At 38.9% G+C, this 25,000-nt stretch overlaps 3 protein-coding genes across 9 annotated transcripts in view; 2 read left to right on the plus strand and 1 right to left on the minus strand.

The window, feature by feature from the left end:
• Positions 1-4,462, plus strand: part of ppfia3 (PTPRF interacting protein alpha 3) — a 38,900-nt gene extending 34,438 nt beyond the window's left edge. The window contains exons 28-32 of the mRNA XM_079863420.1: positions 451-626; positions 1,386-1,454; positions 1,665-1,827; positions 2,793-2,851; positions 3,567-4,462. Coding sequence (XP_079719546.1) covers positions 451-626; positions 1,386-1,454; positions 1,665-1,827; positions 2,793-2,839 — 455 coding nt within the window. The 3' untranslated portion in view covers positions 2,840-2,851; positions 3,567-4,462. The remainder of the gene's footprint in view (positions 1-450; positions 627-1,385; positions 1,455-1,664; positions 1,828-2,792; positions 2,852-3,566) is intronic.
• A 3,132-nt stretch (positions 4,463-7,594) lies between these two features.
• ntf4 (neurotrophin 4) lies at positions 7,595-17,658 on the minus strand. 7 transcript variants are annotated; one of them, XM_079864004.1, is made up of 2 exons: positions 15,943-16,028; positions 7,595-9,387 (listed from the first exon to the last, which is right to left on the minus strand). In XM_079864004.1, the coding sequence occupies exon 2, from the start codon at positions 9,366-9,368 to the stop codon at positions 7,998-8,000; it is 1,371 nt and encodes a 456-aa protein (XP_079720130.1). In that variant the 5' UTR covers positions 9,369-9,387; positions 15,943-16,028; the 3' UTR covers positions 7,595-7,997. The 7 variants fall into 7 exon arrangements, with proteins under 7 accessions (XP_079720130.1, XP_079720125.1, XP_079720124.1 ...); XM_079863999.1 differs by lacking the exon at positions 15,943-16,028 and adding an exon at positions 17,184-17,658 and having other exon boundaries at positions 7,596-9,387; XM_079863998.1 differs by lacking the exon at positions 15,943-16,028 and adding an exon at positions 17,084-17,658 and having other exon boundaries at positions 7,596-9,387.
• slc1a9 (solute carrier family 1 member 9) overlaps positions 17,630-25,000 on the plus strand; it is a 39,128-nt gene continuing 31,757 nt past the window's right edge. The window contains exon 1 of the mRNA XM_079863557.1: positions 17,630-17,683. The gene's annotated coding sequence lies outside the window, so the exon portion shown is untranslated. The remainder of the gene's footprint in view (positions 17,684-25,000) is intronic.

The following is a 25,000-nucleotide window of genomic DNA, read 5'->3' on the forward strand; positions in this document are numbered from 1 at the left end:
GGGTTAATATTATTAACGTCTTGTTTATATTGCAATGGGCATGTAAACTAATCAGCAGAACTGTATGTCATCATCTGAAGCTGTGCGGGTGTTTCTTATATTGACACCATGATATTAACACTGTAAATGACTCTGGAGGAATGGTTTGACTGTTAGCATGATTGCATTCCTTCCTTTGAACTTGGGTTTGGAGAAGCTGAGTCAACAAAACAAATGCAAAGCCTCTGGAATACCATGAAAATACAAAACAGAGACAAAGAATTTGTCTGAAACAAAAGCAGATGTGTCCAAATCCGCAGTGGCCATAAGAGTTCCATCTGAAAAATCAGGAGCAACTGAAACCAATGTTGAAATCCACAAGCATCACCCAAGATGGAAATTGATAATGATCAGTGGTTAACGCCCGCCTGGAATTCTATTCATTGTCCAGCCCTTGTGTTTCCTCTGTAGATGTGATGGTGTGGTCAAACGAGCGTGTGATGTGCTGGGTGCAGTCCATCGGCTTGAAGGAGTATGCAGATAATCTGACTGAGAGCGGTGTGCATGGTGCCCTGCTCGCCCTGGACGACACCTTTGATTACACTGACCTCGCCCTACTCCTGCAGATACCCAATCAGAACACACAGGTACAACGACAAGACTGTTTGCAGATATATAGATCTTTATACAATTTCAAGTCAAGTCAGCTCAACTTCTATAGCTCTTTATACAATGCAGATTGTTTCAAAGTGGTTTCACAGTAATAAACTGGAAAATGATTATCAATGATGCAAACGTCATCAAACACCTCCCATCTCAAAAGAACATAGAAAACACTTCAGAAGATTGGTCTAGGACAGTGTGATGTGCAGGTTCAACCTGTCACGGATGAGGGAAACGATGGGATTTTGGATGAAAATAAAATTTACAAAATGCGAATATGGACACATTCTATTTGATAAGATAGCATGCACATAAACTGTGAAAACACATACAGAACAATAAAGATGCACATCAGAAGTCAATCAAATAAATGGGAAAAAAGCGTTACTTTTATTTGCAAATTGTTTTTATGCGAAATTGCAATTTTTTCTCTTAAATTTGCAACTTGAATGCAAACATAGCTAATTGTACTGACATTAATGTGCTTGCAACATCTTATACCATTTGTTTTTTTTACTTTAAAGGCAGACATATTTATATATCGAGAGCCTTTATATTTACAGCATATACAGGGAGTCTCTGTATACAGTAGATGCAGGGACAGACTGAATAAAAAAAAAAAAACCCTGTTGATTCATCAAGTTTCAAAACAATAAGAACTTCATAGATGAAAGCAGCGACTACTCATTACTCCTGACCGGTCTGGGTTGATTACATGTGAACTATGTTTATTCCACATCCAGGCACGACAACTTCTGGAGAAAGAATATAACTCCCTCATCGCCATGGGAACAGAGAGGAGGCCAGACGAGGTGAGCACCATGGGACATGAACACAGCTGGATTTTTATCATCCTTTACCTCCCACCACTGAAATACACACTAGTATAATGACACTCCTCTTACAGGGTTTATTGTACTTTCTAGATTTCGTAGTTTGAACATTCAACTGTATTTTGTATTGAAATGACCTGGCTCATAATTCGATTCATAAGTGTTCTCTTCTGCCTTCTCGTCCTCTAGGACGGCACTAAGACGTTCACCCGCTCCCCTTCATGGAGGAAGATGTTCCGGGAGAAAGATCTGAGGGGAGTGACCTCTGACTCCTCAGAGACCTTGCCTGCTAACTTCCGTGCCTCAGCCATCTCTACCCCCTCGGTCACCCTGAGGAAGGTCCAGAGCGATGGTGAGCTCGCACGGCCTCCTCATTTTTGGAATTTCATTTAATAATGGCATTTTTATGCTTTCAATTCACAAGAAAGTAGTGGGAGAGAAAGACAGGAATGGATTCAGGAAATGTCACAAGTGTTTTTAAATCATTTTGGAGGTTTTGTCACATTTTTGAATGATGCTCTGAATATTATAAGATTGATTGATTAAGGGCATGTTTGCACCTGGTCACTTCATGCGTTTTTACTGATTGGATAGCTATTCAATTTGTTAAAACTAATCCATTTACACACTACACCGCAAATTAATATAAATCTGATCTTTAAAGTCCGCACATCAGGTTACTGAAGAGATACTGCTCATCTGTGGCGATCCGTGTTGCAATAGCGCCGTCATACCTGGCTATAACACGCTTTCACACATTCATTTTTTAACATATTGGGAGGAGTAAAATTTTTATAAGTGGTTTCAACAACCAGATGCATTTACAGGAGTATGTGAATTTACGGTATCAGACACATTTAAATCCATCTCGAAAGTGTTTCGGAGGGCAATTACACCTGGCCTTTTCACGATCGGATGGCTATCCAATCAAAGAAAACACATGAAGTAACCAGGAAACAGGCCCTAAGTGGGTAGATAAAACAGACTATTTTAATAAATTCTCAACAACAAATAAGACACACAAAAAGAGAGGAAAAATACCATAATTCAGATAAGAAACTATAAATAAGGGCAAAACCTATTAAAGCAAAGGCTACTGAAAAATAATCAGGATAGAGACTCAAAGATAAACAAGGCTTTGTGGAAATCCCCGCAATTAATTCTAAAGTAACTTTATGACAGTGTTGATGCTCAGATAAACATTGTTAGAACATTGTTTCCTTATGAGTAAGTGGTTCAGGAGTGAAAGCTTTATAATGCTGTTTAAAATACAATTTTTTACGACTAAATCTCACTGGTCTGTCTCTGTCTCTCCAGCATCTCCAAGGGCAGAGTCTGGCTCAGTGAGGACATACTCCTGTTGAGGGACTGCAAAGGTGAGACATGAGTAGCTAGCTTCTTTTTCAGTTCATATATATATATATATAAAATTAACAATAAAAAAGAATTGTTCACTTGCTGTAGCCCACAAGATTTAGATTTTTTAAATCTAGAAAACTGAACAGAAAAGCATTTAATGAAAGTATTTAATGACCATGTGTGGGCAGGGCCCTCAAGAATTGCGGTATACCATTGCCAATGAATACCTTCTGTGTTCATACTTGTACATTCTGAAATAACAAACATTCACTCATTTACGACTTCGACGGAAACAGTTTTAGCATTCTGTTGGGTTTCCTTACAGGGCCATAATGGAGTTGATTGACCCCTCCGCATGCTCCTTAAATGTCTTGTGTTGTTAAACTTGTTTTGGAAAGGATGTTGCCTTTTATGTTTTTATTGTGATTCATCATGTGCTTTGTGTTTGCGGTTGTGTGTGAATCGTTATCAGCCACATGGAATCGGTGTCTGCAAAACTTTGTAGGATATGGACGCCCGTCATTCACAAACGCACCTTGTATGATAACGCTTTCAGCTATCACTCAGCTCATCTTTGTTAAAATGCACAGTTCTTCTCAAAATGAGCTCAGAAAAAAATTAAACAACAGTCTGCAGTTTCCATCTGGGATTGGTCATTGTTGATGCTTTTTCTTGGCTTAACTTCAGTACAGAAAATCGTGACAATGTGTTGTAATTCTCTCTCGCACACAGGAGGCGCCGTTGTCAGAGAGCTGGAACCGGCTTTACATTTCATTCACGGGGAGGAGGGGGGATAAGCAGAAAAAAAGCAATGAATATATACATTTATAAATATAACTCTACTGGTCTGACCATTCTGCAATAACAGAAGAGGGATGGAAAAAGAGGGGGAAAAAGAGCAAAAAAGGACAAAAGACATGAAGAATGTATGACACAAGTGAGTGGTAAGAAATGGGATGGTTGGAGGAATCGGATGACTGTTTAATCTTTCTTTCTGTCGTTCTCTCTTATCACTTCCTGTGTCTGTGCTGATGGGACATCTGTAGATGAACTCTCTTGTCTTTCCGTCCTTCGTTTCAATGGCGCTGCCCGCAGCCCTAGTTCCTCAGAATGGCTTTCTGCATTTGGTCTCTCGAGTCTCTCGAGAGCAAAGGATGTTTGTGGCAAATCAACCTGGACTTCAGGGATGTTTACATACGGTGAGGTTCAGAGGAAGTGTACTAAAGAGCACAGTCGAGGCCAAGACTTCGCTGTATGTGTTTCTCAATCAGGAGAGCGAGCACAAGCTGAGAAAGACAGGCGCACCGAGAGCTACACGTGAGGCTGCAAAGGGCACAATTCTTGCTCAGTTACTACTACAGTAGGTGTTTTCTTTTTCTTTTCAAACATTCAGATTAAAGATGAAAGATCAGCAGAGCGAGTCAGCAAACAAAGGGAAGCTGGTGGTGGCGGATAGATAGAAACACTGGGAGGTGAAGCGAGAGGGAAGATGCTTGCGGACAAAGCAAGTGACCAGCAGAAATGAGTCCTGACGGACAGAATCGTTCCAACAACGCAAGCCATAAAAGACAACAAGAGGTGAACCGAGGAGGAGAAACGGGGGGACGGGGAGGGAGGGAGGGAGGGAAGGAGGGAAGGAGGGAGGGTCAGGGGAAAACAAGTGAGAGAAATTGTTTAGCTTCTGTGTTGCGATGCATGTCAAACAACCAAGACGACAACGAACTAAAACTTTCGGGGAATAAGACAATATGAAGTTAAAAATAAAAACGATGTGTACATTAACATATGAGGTTAAGAGCTTGGGGAACAATTTGTAAAATGTGTGTATTTTCATTTTTATTTTTTATTTTTATGATAACTATATTTATTTTCTTTATGTATGTATTGAATAATTGTATGTACATGTTCATTTAATAATTCTGACTGTAATTTAATTTTATCTAGTTTAAAGCGTAAATATGAAATATTAAAAACATGGTCATTAAAATATGCTACTTGTATGTGTAAATTTTGACAACAAAATTGTGTTATGATTTAAAAACAAACCATTACTGTTGATGAGGATGACAGTGATTCGATTTGAAAATGATGTCTGCAAAATAAACAATAATGATAATAATGATGAAAATCAAAATAAAATAAAGTGTTCCTAATGGTACTAGAGTTCCGTGTGCTCGTGATTTTGAGATGCTAATTTGCTGAAAAGGGTGTGTGTGTGTGTGTGTGTGTGTGTTTGTGTGTGAGGTGAGTTTATTTGAATCTGACGAAATCGATGTGCTTCCTGTTTTTTTATTTTTTATTACAAAACAAATAGAACTACAATCATATATTCCACTTTGTATTTTACTAAAGCCACCCCCCCCCCCCCCCCCCGCCCGCTCATCCATCTACTTTGTAAAAAAAATGTCATATACAAAAGTTTCTACCTTACAAAGATTACATAATACTTTATTACAATGACTCAATGTGAAAAATTAAATCAAATCCTGTTGACTGATCTCCACAGCTTTCTTAATACAGTAACCAGGGAATCGGACTACATTTCATTTCATCCAACACTCATTTTTTGACTGTATTTCTGTAATGTTGGATGAGTGAACATGGGCAAACCATTGTTCCAAGATGTAGCTGACACTGAAAACCATGATGAGGCACATGTTTTGGGACAAGCATTTGAAGGACACTCACGAGAAAGCCTTAATCTGCAATTCTGATGACACTAAACACAAGTCCTCAATCATTTTTGGTTGTTATAAATACACATATATTTGAATATGTTTCACATATTGTACATTTATAAAGAAATATATTAATATCAAGTACTTGTGCTTACATACTAACTCAAAAGTAATAACTTATTGTCTGTAAACTATAGATACAATAAAACAAATGTAACACAATATATGAAAAGAATAGTGAAAAAATATCTCAGTATTGAGGTTTTCTTGTTTGAGTACATTTACACACTGGCCTAGTGAGCTGTGGATTTGGACTGGAGGGATGACAGCAGAGTAGAGGTACTCATCATCACCTCATATCACTTTAAAGGGTTAGTTCACCCAAAAATGAAAATTCTGTCAGTAATTACTCACCCTCATGTTGTTCCAACCCCGTAAGACCTTCGTTCATCTTCGGAACACAAATTAAGATATTTTTGATTAAATCTGAGAGTTGTCTCACTCCTCCATAGGCTTCTAAGGGACTGAAGGGACAGAAAATGTCTAAGGGACAGAAAATGTATTAAAGACATCGTTAATATAGTCCAAGTGACTACAGTGGCTCAATCTTAAGTTTATCAAGCGACGAGAATACTTTTTGTGCGCAAAAACAAACAAAAATAACGACTTCATTCCACTTTTCATTTCCTTCTCTCTGGGCCTCGGGTCTTTTCACGTAGTGTTTAAGCGTAGCGCGTCTGTGTTGTACGTCACCACGTATGCTCACTATTGGTCGACGCTTGTCATGTGTGTAATGCCTGTGATGTACAACACTGACGCGCTGCGCAAAAACACTACGTTAACTCACTCGAGGCCCAGAGAGAAGGAAATGAATAGTGGAATAAAGTCGTTATTTTTGTTTTTTTTTAGCGCACAAAAAGTATTCTCGTCGCTTGATAAACTTAAGATTGAGCCACTGGAGTCACTTGGACTATATTAACGATGTCTTTAATACATTTTCTGGGCCAGCAAGTTTCAGTCCCTTAGAAGCCTATGGAGGAGTGAGACAACTCTCAGATTTAATCAAAAATATCTTAATTTGTGTTCCGAAGATGAACGAATGTCTTACGGGGTTGGAACAACAAGAGGGTGAGTAATTACTGACAGAATTTTCATTTTTGGGTGAACTATCCCTTTAATACCGCATGATGATGTGTCATGAAACACATAATGACCTAGTCACCTAGTGATAATTTCATGAATTACTTGTGAATTTCAGTCTGATCCTCACACAAACCTATCCCATGGCTTTAGAAGTTGACTCAAATGACTATGAATAGGAGAAAGTGTGACATGCAACATGGCGGAATAAGCTGCAGTTAAAAGCTCCGGTTCCCATAGAAATCTGAGACTCACACTTTGGGACAGCACATGTGCATTGGCAGGACCAACCTGAAACATACCTGTTTTTTAACGATATTTGAGCACAAGAAACACCCTTTATTTCATGAGTTCACACTAACATATAATCAGATAAAGTATAAAATATGCGTATTTGGCGTGCTGTTCGAGGAGAGGCTCCGAAATCGGAATTTGGCCCGAACCTAGAGGACTCCCCCTGTAAGCCTGGCTGGGATAGGAATAATCGAGAGTGAGGAGTCGGGTTGGAGGAGGGATGCTGGAAAAGTCATGGAACAGAGGCAAGTCTGCTCTATATATAAGCCTCCTCTTGCGCTGATCGGGTAATTCCCGAACTTTGTTAATAAAACATCATATGACAGTTCATGTCAGATTTTACTGCTGATTTAAAACATGTTAATTAATTGTGTTTGGTCTTTGATTTTTTTGTTATTTCACCACTGAAGTAGATAGGTCGGTCTTGCATGATCAAAATAGCTGCCTAGAGGTGTTGCAAATGTGGATGACAAACTGACTTTCCTTAAAAGGGATTTTGATTTAGTCCACAAGTTGTATTGATCACTTTTATAGTGCTTTCTTGGAGCTTAACAGACAAGAAATGTGCTAAATGTAAAGTGACCCCAAAAACTATTTGGACGCTTAAGCCACAATTAAAAATGTATAAATGAAAAAAGCACAAGCACATTTTTGTTAGGTCTTCAAATATGAAATAATAAACATATTGTTCAAAACGAACACTTTATGGTGGTCAAACTTTGTTCAACTATCCCAGTGGTTATTCAGCCTGTGTGAACTTGATGGGAACTGGCTTCCTACTTCCATGAAAAATTACCTCAAGACCAGTTGGTTAAAAAACTGAAAATGCCACTTGCTTTGATATTACGTATCTAATGCAATTAAATTAAGTCACTCTGTAAAATAGTCTACTGAAAGTGTACAAAAAAATGTTGCGGCCACTGTTTCCTTTTGTGTTCCAAGAACAAAAATAAATCATATGGGTTTTGAGCAACATGTGAACCAGAACAGATACAGTCCCTTTTATTAATATGATCTTTCAACTCTGTGTCAGTCCTTCGTTCAACTATCTTTACCTTCTGCCTTCTCGCTCTCTTGCCCTCTCGAACTTCCTCTCAGTGTTGTATGTTCCTCTAGTGAGCAGAACGCAAACGCAGGAGGAGTCAATACGGATCCACCTCCAGCCTATCCTCATGTTGTCGCCTGAGGTGAGCGCACGTACGTATGACTGTTTGGTTTCGCACCTGCTCATCCAGTGTTTCTTATCCACCCCAAAGCAGCCCGCCCCCTCCACCCCCTGCCCTTCACTGTTCCCTTGCTGAAGTGGCTTACGGCACTTCGTTTCGAAGAAGTACTGCTTCAGCGGCCCAGTCTGGGTCTGGATCTCTTGCAGAATAGTGACGGTTTTGCTCCGGAGGTCCACCGCTGTCTTCTTGTCGGTCACCCACACGCTTTCGGCCTCACATACGGAGCGCTCGCGACCTTGCGTGTTGCCGACCTGACGTTTGCGGCGGACGCTTGGAACGTGGTCGTCAGAATCAGACAGACCCAATAGTAAGTTCCTGTATGCCTCTTTGTCGCCTCCATTACTGGGTGTAGTAACATCCATTGTGTGGCTTTCCTCGTCCTCAACGTCTTCAGCCAGCAAACCCAACTCCAGCATTAGGAGCAGAGGTGGGTGTTTGGGTGGGGAAAGAGCCGGGGAGAAGAGTACCCGGGGATGAGCGTCCAGCAAAAGCAGCTGATCTTCTTCTCGCAGGCCTAGGTTGTCGATCCTAAAGCCCGGTTCCGTTCCAAACACTCCATTTGGCTCTGCCAACTCTTTTCCTATGATGCTCCCGTCCGTTTGAGCTTCATCCAGATGTTCCTGCACTGGAGAGCTCTCCAGAGTGACCTTAGGACCTTCAACAGGCCCGTCTTTCTGTTTACTTCTTGCGTTCCTGTCATCTTTAAGAAAAGTTTCTGCCTCAATATTGTTTTCTTCATGTTTTAGCTGATAGTCCTTGAGAATGTTGTTGCTCGGGGAACTGGCTTTTTCGGCCAGACTTTTTTCTGTTTTGTATTCCCTATGATCGTGCGACCGGGAGAAATCTGCTCCGGTAGTCCTGCCTTCACCTGTGTAGTCCTGTTTTGTGTTATTGAAAACAATGTTTTCTGTTAAAAGATTCTCTTGGTTTGCTCTACCCTTGGCTATGTGGTCCTCCTCATGTGTAAACGTGCTCTGCTTGTCGACTGTGTGGTGGTTGTTGTGAGAAGTAGCATCATGGGAGTGGCTGTCCATTGATGAGTTGGTTGGCATGCTGATCTCAGCTGTCGGGATGCTGCTGGTGTTGCTGTCGTTTCTGCCAGGCTCTATCGTCGCGGCTACAAGCCTGGGGACAGGATTTTGAGGGAAAGGCAGGGCCGAGGCGATCACCATGGCAACCAGGGGAAGCCAGTGCATCACTCCCAAGACGTGTCAACTATAAATTGATAAAAAGAGAGGAAGAATTAGAAAGCGCATAAAGAGGAAAAACAGTGGAGTTTAACATGACAGAGATATGTGAAGAGTAAAAAATAAAACAGATAGATGACTGTAACTGTATGACGGATTATCAAAAATAAACAACAAAATGTAGAGTGGAGACTTAGTTCTATCCATGGGTTGTTGATTGGATGGAGGCAGATCTTAATGCCAGCTTGCAGTTGATTGTAAGAATGGGGCGGGGTTACGCAGATTAAATTATTGGAGAAGTCCAGCATATGTCACCAGAGAGAAGACTGTTATTTAGATTAAAAAAGGGAAACATGTGCACAGATGAATCATTCACAATAAGATCTAACATGCATTTAGACACTGAAGACTGGAGTAAAGATGCTGAAAATTCAGCTTTGCCATCATAAATCAATTATATTTGAAAGTATATTAAAATAGAAAAGCATTATTTTAAATTGTAACAATATTTCACAATATTACTGTAATTTTTCTGTATTTTTGATCAAATAAATGCAGGCTTTATGAGCATAAGAAACTTCTTTCAAAACCATTAAAAATAGTAATGTTTCCAAACTTTTTTTTTTTTTTTTTTTTTGTTTGCAAGGCATAAACGGTCTTTCAAAAGAACGGCTCAATGCCAGCTCATAAAAAATAAAAAAGGTAAAATAAGCCTAAAACTGTAAAACTATAGCTTTACTGCTTTGGCAACAGCCAGTGGAAAAAGATGCAAAATTGGCTTATTTTTGGTGTAGAGAGAGATTGAAGCCGCAAACGCGCTTCACCATCGCCTGCTTCACCATCAGCACAGACATGAAGTCACCAGCTAGTCAACGTCTGGCAAAGCTCAGTTTGAAATCAAGCCACTAACAGCGTTTGTCTGGTGCTGGTCTAGTTTCACACGAGACCACAAACAACTCCGGTATGCGTGGAAAAGGTTGTATATTTCACAGCTTATGAGTATGACTGAGGGAAACAAAAACATGCCACTTTACTGCATGAGGCAAAGAATAAATTCCACTTGAAGATTAACAGAAGATAACATTATTTCAGGCTTCAAAGAAATGCTTTGATTTGATCGTCGTTTATTATCTTTTTTTTGTAAATTTTTGTTTGACGTGCTTTACCTTCATCTTTTTTCCATATGTTTAACCTGATTGTCCCATGTTCACACTTCGGTAACATGACTCTCAGCAACAGCGGGAGTACACCTCAGAGATTTGGGTTATTTATTGACAGGAGCGCCAAAGTTCAGCAGTCTTCTACCTAAGACAAGCTCTGGGGTGGTTACTGGCCCTGTGGTCATGATTTATGTGCTTATTTAGTGGGGGTCCGAGTAAAACCTCACTAATGAATGATAAACTCTCTTCCTTTTACTTTCAGCACTCATTAAGCAAACATCTATCAACCACCAGGTGGAAGCAAAACCACCACATCCAAAATGATCAAATGTGTCTCATCATTGGCACTTTTTTGTCTCATTGTACAATCGAAATATATACTCTAGTCCAGCGGTTCTCAACTCCAGTCCTCGGGACCCGTTGTGCTGCACATTTTGTATGTCTCTCTTATCTGACACACTCAGTTCAGTTCATGGAGTCTCTCTTAACGAGCTGATGATCTGATTCAGGTGTGTTAAATAAGGGAGACATACAAAATGTGCAGAGCAGTGGGTCCCGAGGACTGGAGTTGAGAACCACTGCTCTAGTCTACTCTGTTCAAATGTTTGAGGTCGGTAAGACTTTTTCATTTTAACAGTCTTTTATGCTCACAAAGGCTGCATTTAAGTGATCAAAAATAACAGTAATATTGTGAAATATTATTACAATTTACTAAATTTTCCAGTCTTCAGTGCCACATGATCCTTCAGAAATCATTCTAATGTGATTTGGTGTTTAAATCAATGTTGAAAACAGTTGTGCTGCTTAACATTTTTGTGGAAACAGTGATGCATTGTTTCAGGATTCTTTGATGAAGAGAAAGCATTTTACAACATTTATTTGAAATAGAAATCTTTTGTAACATTATAAATGTCTTTACTGTCACTTTTCATTAATTTAAGGCATCCTTGCTGAGTAAAAGTATTAATTTCCTTTAAAAAGTCTTTCTGACCCCAAACTTTTAAACAGTACTGTATATGGAAACAAATGTATACCAGATTTATACAAAAATGTGTGCAAACTACATAGTAAGCTCAAACATAAGCTCAGCTGTGATGCTCTTAACAGCAGCAAAAGCTCAAACATATCTTCTAAAGATTGATTTAGAAGCAAGTATTCAACAAGAAAAAAGTGACCGCACAGAGAGTGTGTCGTCTTGTTGATGATACAGTGAGGCATGCAGCCAAACTGTCCAATGTTAAGGCCAGATGTAAATCACTCACCAAACCTGTTGATGTGTGCTGAGAAATGAGGGAGGGAGAGGTATATAGAGAGAAAGAGAGTTCAAGAAAAGAAGAATGCTCAGAATGTCAGTGATGAGGCTTCAAGCGAGAAAACTCCTCCTGGGTTTCCCCAGGCGGGACACACTAGAATGAAGGGTGAGTAAGACCAGCAACACAGAGTCAAGTGACTATTCGTATGAGGAGACATAACCATTAGGCTCATAGGAAGAAGGTGGGTGGACAGGAAGGTAGTGTGTAAAGTGCAAAATCACCACTTGTGTCACTCATAATAACAGCACCCCACCTCAGACACTGTTTTTTTTTAAATAACACTCAAGCCAAACAAACACACTCGCACAAAACACACAACTGAGCCTGCGGACACACGCAGGGAAAGAATGCCACCAAGTCCATACATATGCATGCTGGGACATGGAGCATTACTGTATAAGTGCTGACTTCCTGTTTACGTTAAACATAAGAACAGTTCTGCTATGTACAAATGAGGCTCTGCCGTCTTTTAAATGCAAATTTACTTGCCTAACGCAGAGAGATTTATAGTTTCGTTCTTCCACAACCGCAAATGATGACAGAAACATTTTATGCACCTGACAGTACTTCATATTTTGTCTCAGCATTTTTTCAATTATGAGACAGTGTCAATAAAATCCCAGCATGTTGTTTACAGCTGAACTGAAGACACATATACGAGTGGATAGAAGAATGAATCAATATTTAGACTGTGTTCAGATAATATGAACATAAAATGAGAGAGTGCAATAGAGAAAAAAAAAACTAATTTAAAACACAAGTCAAGTTCTTGGAAATGTACTCTTTGTATCCATGTTGGTTTCACGTGGCCTTTATCTAGAAAAGTTTAAATTTAACAAATCTAAAAATATCATGTGGTGTACTCAAGTAATAAAATAAAGTATGTGATTATATACACACATTAATCTACAATAAAATATATTCGAAAATAATTAATAATAATGATTTAATGATCATTATTTTACGTAAAGTAGGAGAGAGGCCGCACTATGCATATATACTTTTATTTTATTTTATATATGCATAGTGCGGCCTCTCTCCTACTTTACGTATTCTAATTATCCAGGCCAGCACTCTTAAAGTTTATAAGTATATGCATTGAGTGAAGCCTGCTCCTATCCTCACTTATGATCATTATTTTAAAATCTATTTATCAAAATAAAATGTTTTCCCCCCACAAAAATCATGAATTATTAATTCATAAATATCATGTTTTTAGAAATCATGCCACATGACATTTTTCAGCATGTACTAACCTTGCCTTGTCATAAAATGGTCAAATGATCTTATATTTTAAAAGACTTGTTAACCTTGACACACAGTCATGTGGGTTTTTCTCTAAAAACTAATAATGAATGATTACGCCAAGCCAATTATGGACTTTATGTCCCCAAAAAATATCAATGAATTTGAACTAGGGCTGTCAAAAGATTAATCGCGATTAATCACATCCAAAATAAAAGTTTGTTTTTAATAATATATGTGTGTGTACTGTGTATAATTAAATTTGTATATATAAATACACACACATGCATGTATATATTTAAGAAAAATGTGTTATTTATATATTAAAAAAATTATATTTATATATAATATAAACTATATAAATATATATACAGTATATGTAAGCAAATATTTCTTAAATATATACATGCATGTGTGTGTATTTATATATACAAAATAATTATACACAGTACACACACATATATTATGTAAACACAAACTTTTATTTTGGATGCGATTAATCGCGATTAATCTTTTGACAGCCCTAATTTGAACTCATAAATTAAAAACATGCTCAACATAGAAGACGCGCATTCAAGTCAATGTATGCATGGATTGCATTTTTACAGCAAAAAAAAAAAAAAGTGTTTTGTCATCGGTCCAAACATGGCTTATTACAGAATTTACGAGTGAAAATAAAATAATTTTGTGGTTAAAGGCAGTGTGTGTGTGCGCACCTAAGCAAAAAGGGTGTAGTGCATGTGTACGTGTGTGACTTGAGAGGAAACTTGCTGGTTAATGCACATGTTTGCTTTGGAACGGGAACACAAGCAGTATGCAGGCACACACACGTGCAGGAGGCATATCTGTAGACGCTGGGAGACATGCAGAACCACTTCTTCAGCGCGCTCCATTTGCAGCAATGACATGCATCACAAACTCTGCCATCCAGAGTGGCCCTGCACTTTCTCTCCTCATCTTACGAGCGGCTCAAAAATGAGCCTCCCTCACATAGAAAACGTCAAGCTCCTGAACACAATGAACCCGCATGTTTAAACCGATCTTATACACTCTGCCTCCCAAGAACCTGTGCACACACATCCACACATATCTTTGATCTGAACACACTACTCCCACCCCCATGACAAGCATAATCTGCGATCTTCTAGACAAAAGCCACCTTAGACAAACACTTTAGGCTCTCCCACCTTCTATTCTCAGCTTCACGCCACTGAAAACTTTAAGCCCGGTTTATAAATAACCTCTTTCTAAGATTTTTAACTGGAAATCAGCCGGAGGGTCCAGTACCACTTCATGGTGTCACAATATCATGCCTGTCAAATCAATTACTGCAAATGTATGGACTTTTTTATTTATCCTCTCCAATCCGAACAAAAGCATGACTCATGATAGACATTCTACAAGCCCCCTGTTCAGACTTGACGTGTCTGACGATTTTGGAATTTTCCCATCGTCCCACTCGCCCTATACACTCGGCCGTAAGCATCCAACGCAGCAGCACACTGTCTAAACTCCCATATGAAGAGATGAAGAATTCAAAAGAAAATAAAAGATCAAGAACACAGGTTTAAAATCATGTAAAGGGGGTCAAATCATGACAACATCTAATTTTAGAACTTGATATTAAATGTGTATCTTTTAAACATTTTTTTTACTTTTCACATCATAAATAAGTTACTGTATACTAACTACTGTACCTTTTACTGTAACCAAAAAATACCATGTATTGAAACTGAGCTGCAATAATGGCTTGCAGCGTCCACATTTTGTTTCATCAGGCAGAAGAATACATGAACGCGTATTTCGTCCTGCCCAATCATAGTCAAATAATTAGGAAGAGGATTAAACATTATTCAGATGTTACTAAATAGCGCATTTGTATAGTTTCCTAATTGCATGTCTGAAATATTTGCGGAACATGTGCGGAAGTCTTAAAGATAGAGTTGAAAAACAGTGGCAGACCAGTGGTCATGTAAAACTAAATTATGAACTATAAATGACGAACTTTTTGAGGAAAAATGATTTCACCCATTTAATAAGTAAAATAAAAGAGAGAGCGGAGAAAAGCCATCTTTCCTAAAAGGATGCTGCACAAATTTCCTCAAAGAAAAAAAAAAAATCTTGGCAGATAGGGGCTATTATTCCAAGACAAACATTACTGACCCTCCTCTTTCTTATGAAATCATTTCTCTTTAAATAATTTATTTAAAAAGAAAAAAAAACATCTGCATACCGTACAGATGTTTCTGATCACAGGCACTGTGCTGCTGTTTAGAAATAAGTAGCTTAAACACATCTACCACACACACACTGCAAGACACATTCCACTACTCTCACACTCTGATGATCTCCATCCGAGTGAGAATTTGAATCTGCTTCAGTTCAGATCCCTACTGAATACACTTAGGTTTATTCTAACTTTTTCTGTCTCAATAGCCTTTACCCCTCACACAAGATGTGTTACGGGGTGAGAAAATAGTAAACATTCATCATGTTGTGAACAAAGGTTGTGAGCTTCTGTTTTTGTTTCTGTTTTTATAGGCTAGCTTGGCAGGTGGCTGGCAGGCTGTGCATGCATACGTTAATTATTATTTTTATGGCTGCATGGACCCACCCAAAACACCTTTACTATAAACACATACTGACAAACTACAAGCCTACTACAGCCTATAAGTCCTTACATTTGTTGTTGTTTTTTTTCACATTTGCTCCATTGGATTATACCAAAAATATCTAAGGGTTATTTAATCTATCATATGGGTTACTTAATATATCGCAGGAAAAAAACAACCATAGTACATGCAAAAACACAAACAAAAACACACCTGTGTATTTCAAACAGCATGTTGCATTGACTTCACAGACCTCCTCCCCACAGGTGCACAGGCAGACAGGTAAACAAATGTGAACATGAATTGCAGACCGCGGAAAGTAAACACTTATTAAGTAAACACTGGGTTAACCTGAATTGACAGTAGACGCGGGCAGCTTCCGTTTTACCGCACACTCCAAGCGAGTGACGGGATTGCACCATCGATGACTAACCTGTTCCAGTTTTGTCGAGTCGCTAGCTGTTGAAAAATACGAGGTTAAACACATTTGGACTTTCGCCAAAATAGTTTTCAATCCATCTCTTTGAAGGCCTGAGGAAGCGCTTCTCACGATCGTTTTAATGCCGACTAGCCTATAGTTCAACTCATTTCCATGAATCGGTTCTTTCGAAGAAATCATTTCAAATATCCATTTAAAAAAAAGAAAAAAAAGAAAAAAGATTCAGCATTTTTTTTTTTCAATTACTGTAGCCTACGCGATGGTCTCATATTACATGCTCTAAACGGTTTAGCAAATATGCAGGCAAATTGCATGTTTATTGCAGTTTTTTTTTATTGCGATTTAAGTTAGGCTATTTTTAATACGAATGTTTATTTTGATTTTATGTGTCCCAGATTGTTGCAGTAATGATTCAGCTCATTAAAACAAGTCATTTACTTAAATGTAATTTTAATTAAAAATTAAAATAAATCCAATAAAAATATTGAAATAAAATTATCCAATAAAAATACTGAAATTAATTTACATCACCTGAAAGAATGTTTTAATAAAACAAACTATTTGTGTAGTTCAATGTGTTTTTTCACACATGCAGAGAGAGAGAGAGAGAGAGAGAGAGAGAGAGAGAGAGAGAGAGAGAGAGAGAGAGAGAGAGAGAGAGACTCGGTTCACCGAGTGACTCGATCTACTCGTACTGAATTTTGTCCGCTTTGTGAACGAATCATTTTGCGAACCGGTGCATTAGATTTATTATAAAGATTCGACTCAAAAGAACGATTCGTTTACATTCACTAATTCTGACTCTTGACAACCTGTCATCAACAATTCCGATCAACACCTGCTTCACAGTAAATTAGCTGTTACGAAAATGGACCCAAATAAACTGCATCTGTCATGTCGCCACTTTAGATGTTATCAGAAGCGTGCGAATAGTTGACGTAGTAGTAGCACCTACCGTTTAGGTGAGTTTCGAGCCACATGTATCTTCGGCAAACACCACATTGATTCTACAGTCCGTCAATCTCACGCAAAAATCAACGAAATTTCCAGAATACCTCTCGATTCACATAGTTGAAACGGCAGACGTGTCCCATATCATCTCCAGGGTCCACTCTGAGAAGGTCCACGTTGAGTTGTATTTCCACAGTTATCTGTTTAAAACGCGCCTTTTAACCCCAGGTCTGTCTTCACGCGCGAGTTTCTGGAGGACATGCAAGCGGTGAACAACCAGGGCAATAATGCACGTCTGCACTGTGTATGAGCGTGAGCTCTACTTTTCCAGCAGTCAGACACCAAATCGCCGACTTCTGAGCTTCAAATGAGAGACGCTGAATCTGAAGAAAAAAGTTAAAACAGAACGTTAAGTGAGTGCAAAAATTCCCGCGGCGAGAAGGTCTGAGTGCTTTAGTCGTGCGATAAGGTATCTTCATGAAAGGCGGTGAGGGGACAACAGCCAGTGGGAGTGAAAGAGGGCTGGTTTAGAAGAAGAGGAATGGACAGAGTGAAAGAAGACATTATGGTGGAGGAAAAAAAGGACGAGGACCATCTGCTGGCGGTGGGTGTAGAGAGTTCTCAATCTCATAATGGAAAAACACAAAAAAGTGAGGGGGGAAATTGCTTAAATGCAATGGATAGACTGTCTTAGGAACTGGTTAATTGAGTTTAAGTCCAAACTAATCACCACATGCGAGCATCATACACCAGTGATGATTTTTAAGTTATAGTTTAAGTTTTTAAGTAATAGCCTAACTGCAACGAAAAGTAGAGGACAGCAGACTCATTTATTTCATGTCAGTTTATGGGGTGGGGGTCTGAATGTGTTGAATTTTGGGACCAACTCTTGAAATGGGGGGCAATTTGTTAAAGCAATTTCCTCTGGAGATTTTTTATTTATTTTTTTACAGCATCTACTGCCAACCAGCTCTTAGTTTTTATAGCAGGAGATCATGTATATTGCCTTCTCTCATTCTCCATCTCTTGTATTCCCCTCCTTCTCTCCTTCTTTCACCTAGCAGAAATTTCCATCCCACCAAAACCCATTTCCCCAGAAAGTTTAAAAAGATGAAAGGATAAGGAAAAGAAAGGACACAAAAGAGAGAAGTGTTCTGTTACAACCCTGCCCCTGTGAGACTGTCCATGAAAGAGTTAGGGGATGAGAGAGATGGGGGAGAGAATAAGAGAAAGAGAGGGGTACAGAAAAGAGGTTTTCAAATGAGGAACGGGGAACCGTTGTGGAACTTCATATTTAACACACACAAACACAGGTGCGTCCGCACACACACACACACACACACGAATACAAAGTTCAGTAAGATCTAAAATGTGGTCCGGCCCCCTCAGATCTTTGCTTCTGTCCTCTCCTAACGCTGTTCCTCCCTCTTGGCATTTAGTGTCATTCACTCCTAGTCCTTAACTCCTTAGCACTATTCGGTCTCTCTGGTTTTGTCTGAACTTGTTTCGTATGCACTTAGATATTTCAACCCCAGGGTGTATTGGTGAGATTGAAGGAGTGAGAATGAGAGAGAGCCACAAGAACAGAGAATGATTGAGAGAGAGAGGAATCACTGAGGTATTGAGCGAGATGACAGGCGAACAAAGGTAGAAAGGAAAAGAAGGGACAACTCAAACGGAGGTACAAAAGTTCTTTCACACACTCGCACTCAAATGGCTAAACACACATGCACAGAAATCTCCAACACCTTGTCGTCGAAGGATAAAAATGTATTTCTGCATCTTAATTAGGCAAAAGGCCTTATTAGTATAGTGTGAACCAGCATTAGGCCTAACTTGTTTTTATGAAAGAACTTGATGAAACACCTACCTCATCACACAAGGAAGGACCACACCGCACGTCACTGACACTGAGTCATAAACGAGAGCCTCTGACGAAATTGCAAATTTTTCAGATGCCGAACCCAGATAAGAGACTATCCTTCGCACGTAATATAACCTTGAGCTTTGGGGAAGGCGTTCAGTAAATAGATGCTGCGTATTATAATTATACCAATGTTTCTATTATAGTTTTTAGTAAAATTTATATCATTGTGTAATTTTATTATTTTGAGTTTTTATTTTCTATTTTAAATTTCAATTTTAGTTAAACTCAGTAATTTTGTTGTTTTTGTCATTTTTATTAGTTTTTAGTATGTCTATATAGTTTTAGTCAACTATAATAACTGCGTTATTAAAATGAATTGTAATAGAAATTAAAATAATAATGTAAATAATAAAATATAATAATAATAATACATTTTATGGTCCGGTTTCACAGACAGGTCTTAGATTAAGCCGGGATCAGGCCTTAGTTCAATTAGGACATTTAAGTAGCTTCTATAAAAGTTCCTTAGAAAAAAAAAAACATTGCAAGTGCAAGTTGCTTTAGTTAAAACAACTCAAACATGTATTTTAATCCGAACTAGGCTTAAGCCTTGTCTGTGAAACCGGGGGTATATTTAGGCAATATTAAAACAATATAAAATACATTAAAATAATAAATATTGCATCTATATATTTTTTATTTATTCATTTAATTATTAATGGTAATACATTCTTCTTTTAAACTCTGAAAAAGCTTTTAAGTAATTCTTATACTTATGGCACATTTTTGTTTCTTTGTGTCCCCTGCTCATAAGTGTCTCTGCACGTTAGTTTTATTTCCATGGCAATGGCTATCCCACCTCAAACCTCAAATATCAAAGCAATTACAATCTGTTACAAAGCCATTATAGCAATTATTGAAAATAGCAGAGCTGTCAAGGAGACCAGTATGTTGTCCACAGGCCTCCTGGGCCTGAGGTTAGACTTATGTTCTCAAAGAGGCGTCATTCATTTAATAAATCCATTCCCCCCACATCAGAACTCCGCCTTACATTACCTTCATTTTCCTCACCCCCAGCACCACTATTAGCTCTCTCCTGGTGTTCTCTCACTCTCTCTCTCACGCTGTGGACCGCAGCATGTGTTTCCAATTTCGACTGTAATGCACAGCTCACCGCAATCTGACCTAATTTGCCCCCATCTCATGGATCCACCCTCAATAGCACCCACCGTGCCAGACAGGCTAGAGGTCAGAAGTCAAGGGTCGTCTGTGGGAGTGCGGGTCGGATGAGGGGGACAGCGTCTTTGATTGTTGTGTCAGGTCCCGCAGCATTATGGGCATGTTCATCAGTGGCCATGACTGCTGTAATTTCTTCGGTATTTGGGAATAGAGAGGGTTACCGATGCCTGAAATTGGATTTTGTAGTAAGACAAAAAGGTCAAAGAGGGGTGGTCAAGAACAAAGGCACACACAAACACAGTTCCTAACAAAACACACAGGCTAAAGCACATAATCTACAATCTCACACACCTTGATATGCTAGCTAGGTATCCGATCAGTGGAATGCCTTGCTACTGGAAAAGAGAGGAGTTTGACCAAAGGATTTAAGAGGAGAGACTGATTTTAGGAATGCCTTAATTATGGGAACGGAGAGCCTAACTCTCTGTTTAATCCCTAATGAGAAACAGCTTCATATGGAATGGCGGGAGGCAGAAGAAATGGTTGAACTTTAAAAGGAATGATAGTGCAAGAGGGAAAGTTTGTCAGCCTTTATAAAGCACATAAAAGTGTGGCTCCATGCTGTGTGTGTTTGCTGATTATAACTCATGGAGCCCCCCTTTTTTATAATCTCACCCTCAGCCTCGCTTTACAGTCCTCATAACACCAATAGAGGGAAAGCCATTAACAGAAATAAATTCAACGAGCAACTTGCATGCGGTGGATTTGTGCATGGAATTGGGGCTACCAGTCTTAATGGTTCTTGATTGAGCACGGTGTGGTGGACCGCTGTTGCCGCAGGCGTCCCATGGGCTCTTTGTCGTCTTAAGAGCTTTGTTTATATTCACTTCACAAGTAGTGTCCTTGAGAAGATAAGCTTAGACTGTGATTATCTTTGAGGCAGGCCATGCATTCCCTTAAAGCGGGGGTCGGCAACCTGCCGCCCTAGTGGCTCCCTGGAGCTTTTTCAAAAATATGAAAATGGAAAAAATATTTTTTGTTTTAATATAATTTCTGTAGGAGGAAAAACATGACAAACATTCTTAAAACCCTTTCGCATGTACGATCGCACCGGTGTGATTAGAACGGTCAGTGCATCACGTGATCAACTGCTAAATTCAAATGTGCTTTCGCGCTTGGCTGGCGCTGAGCCAGAGACAGGCGCGCTCAGAGCTGTCATATATCACAACTTTTCAAGTGTTTTCAACCCAGTAGCCAGAAAAGATACTCTGGGTGTGCATTTGAAAACCTGGGTGTGCCACATTTATTGTCAGATTAGGCCAGCCTAAAAAATATTCTTGTTTGCCATAACCCGACCCCCCCCCCCCCCCTTTAGTCCGTTGTAAACTTGCGTTAAGACCGACAACAACAAACAACTAATACAAATGCAATAAAATGATATTCATTATATTTTAGTAAGTATTGTGAATTGAAATTGCCCATAGACCTACATACAAGCATAGGCTACGCTCTTTATTTTAAATAAAAACCCGTGGCGTCATCGATGATTATAAGGGCTGTAGGCTATATGCGAAATGAAACTGAAATCGCGACACTCAGGGCCACGAACCTGTGTCGCGGTCAGTGTTGGGGAAAGTTACTTTAAAAAAGTAATGCATTACAATATTGTGTTATTCCCTTAAAAAGTAACTAATTGTGTTAGTTACTTTTTAGAAAAGTAATGTTACATTACATTTGCGTTACTTTTTTTTCCATCTGGGCTGGCCTTGTTTTTTATAACAAAAAAAGTTATATTTTTGGGCAAATGTAAAGACCCTTTCACACCAAAAGTGAATTAATAATCCTCAGGCTGAAGGAAATGCAGATTCACGTGTGTACAGTAGAGATAGAGTACAGCAGTGTACAGTAGAGGAACAGCTCAAACAAACCTTTCATCTGCTGTTATTCTGGATGTCAGAAGTATATTAGTCAATAATGACCCGGTTACTGCGTTCACCAGATATCAACACGATTTCGATCCGCTCCTCACGTGTTAACCTCTTCGACATGTCAATGGCTGTGAACAAAGAGAAACTTGTAAATAACTCATGAACGAATAAAGTTACGTTGAAACCAAGCACACCATTGTTTTTCTTGTGACATTACCAATAAGTTTGATGTGTCACATGGCCCTCTTCCTATTGAAAAAACAAAAGTTGTATCCAAGATGGCCGACTTCTAAATGGCCACCATGGTCACCACCCATCTTGAGGAGTTTGCCCCCTCACATATACTAATGTGCCACAAACAGGACTTTAATATCACCAACCATTCCCATGTTATTACGGTGTATCCATATAAATGGCCCACCCTGTAGTTTGTAAAATACACACTGATGTCTATGGAAGCAGCAAAAACAATCTATTCAAATGTAATTTGCCGACGTGTTTTATTCATATATCAGAGACACACATAGCGAAACTATAAAGTTTACTCTATTTTTCTCCCAGTTCAACAGCCACTTACTTTCATGTATTTCGGGAGAAACTGGGGAATTCAGGTGCTGTAAATCCGGCTGACAGGACTCTGAACTGCAGCGCTCATCTCGTTATAGATCAAGATAATTTATAAAGGTTTTTAAACGAAGAATCGGAATATCAGATAGTTGACATGGTAAGCAAGTTTGTGAATATTTTTAAAGGAAAAACGAAATAAAACGAATAGCGATACATCTGTTAGTGTGTCTGTCACGTGACAAACATTACGCGTCGCCATGGAAACAAGGGATCAGGTTAAAATATTTTTAACTTACGCATGAAAGGGTTGATTTAAAAAAATAGATATTCTAGGTAAACAACAGTAGCCCAAGTTTAGTAAAAAATTTTTTATTAAGACTATAAAAAATAATTATGCATCCATTTTTAGGTGTGCCAGCTGCCACTGTGGGTGGCACCGGCACACCCTGGCACACCCGTGGCTACGCCCCTGTTTCAACCACATAATGTTTATTTTAGGTTTCAGACATATAAGTACTAAAAATATTTATAGTACAGAATATTTTAAACTTACGTGTGAAAGGGTTAAAGTTTTTCAACGTTGTAAAAATGTGTATAATAAATATTTAATTTCAACATTTCTGTCAACGAACATACTGGGCCCTATTTTAACGATCTGAAACGCAAGTATCAAGCGCAAAACGCAAGTAACTTTGTGGGCGGGTCTTGGGCGCTGTTGCTATTATACCGGCGGGATAAATAACTCTTGCACCCGACGCAAATCTAAAATGGGTTGGTCTGAAGTAGCTACATTATTCATAGGTGTGGTTTGGGCGTAACGTGAAATAAACCAATCAGAGCGTCATCTCACATTCCCTTTAAGAGCAGGCGCGCTTGTTCTATATAGCGGATTCCTATTATAACGGCGGATTTGCCAGGCGCACGAGAGGAGCGGTTCACAGCCCAGGGACGTTGAGGATGGAGAAACACACCCAAATTAACTCCTGTTAAACATGCATATGATAATTTGGGTAAATGTGTAAGCTAGATGTATGCTTTTATAATAAAATATCTATATATCTATCTATCTATCTATCTATCTATCTATCTATCTATCTATCTATCGTAATAATGTATGATTTGCAAAAATGATAACTGCTGCGTCTGTGTGTAGATGAGAGAATCAAAGTGTATGCGCGTTGAGCACACGCTACATTGATTATGGCCCTTGAAATAGCATATGAATAACATGTGCAACGCGCCACTGACTTTAAACTGTTGTTGTTTTTTTCGGCCAGTGGCGGAATTGTTTTCTAAACCTGCAAAATAGCATGAGGGAACGTTTGCGCAGGAACACGCCTCCTCTTTGCGCTGAACCGCCCCGGGGAGCGCAAGTGTATTTCTTAGTTATCCGACGTGCGTCTGTGGAGGGAAAAGTCCGCTTTGCGCGGGTGCAAAATAGGAATGATACATGCGTCGGTGTACAAAGTCAATTGCGCTGGGTGCAAGATAGGGCCCTTAATCATGAATGCTCATTGTAGCCGCCTTATCATTTTGATACTAGGGGGCTAATAAAGCTAATATAGACACTTACAGCATGTGTTGCCTTCATTATAAGGCTTATATAAGGCTTTTAATTTTTTGCGGCTCCAGACAGATTTTTTTTTTTTTTTTTTTTTTTGGTCCAATATGGCTCTTTCAACATTTTTGGTTGCCGACCCCTGCCTTAAAGGGAAAGGGTTTTGGGCGATGTGTTTTTTTGACCGTGCAATGAAAGTCATGAGGGTCCAATGTGGTTTTGATTCCAATGACCACCATTGTATGGGCAAAAACTTTTGAAAATCTTCAAAATAAAATTTAATCAATGGTATGTAAGTGTGCAATAATTTGTGACTTTTTTTTTTTGATTGATTTGATACAAATACAAAAAGGCAACTGGCTCATTTAACTGTAGGGCATTTAGACATTTGACAGACACTTATCAAATACCAGATTACAATGCATTTGAGGTATGCAATTTATAATTTCATGCATTCCCTGGGAACTGAACCCATTATTTTGGTGTTACTATACCATGCATTATGTTTAAGCTACATAAATGTCAGACAATAGCTGAAGCTATGATATGACTAGTCATATTGAGCATATTATTTCTCCCATTCATAAACACGAGTGGAATGTTTCTATCCATGTGTGCTGTCATTGAGGTTTGCATAAAAGTGATTAAATGACGTGTGCTATTACACAGATGATAGTTATTTAGGCAGAATAGCGTTGACATGTTTTACAAGACCAAACTATTTATGCTTTGTCTGTTTCTTAAATTAAATTGGCCCATGCCACCAAGTAGTCAGCCACATCTTTGTCGAAAAGTTTGTCGAAACAGGAAGAGGAACAGGGT

Source organism: Squalius cephalus, assembly GCF_949319135.1.
Source record: "Squalius cephalus genome assembly, chromosome: 1".
In the NCBI taxonomy this organism is placed as follows: domain Eukaryota; kingdom Metazoa; phylum Chordata; class Actinopteri; order Cypriniformes; family Leuciscidae; genus Squalius; species Squalius cephalus.

Bases quoted from the DNA above. Each gene is read 5' to 3' on its own strand.
- ntf4 (XM_079864004.1), bottom strand. From the start codon at position 9,368: ATGCACTGGCTTCCCCTGGTTGCCATGGTGATCGCCTCGGCCCTGCCT.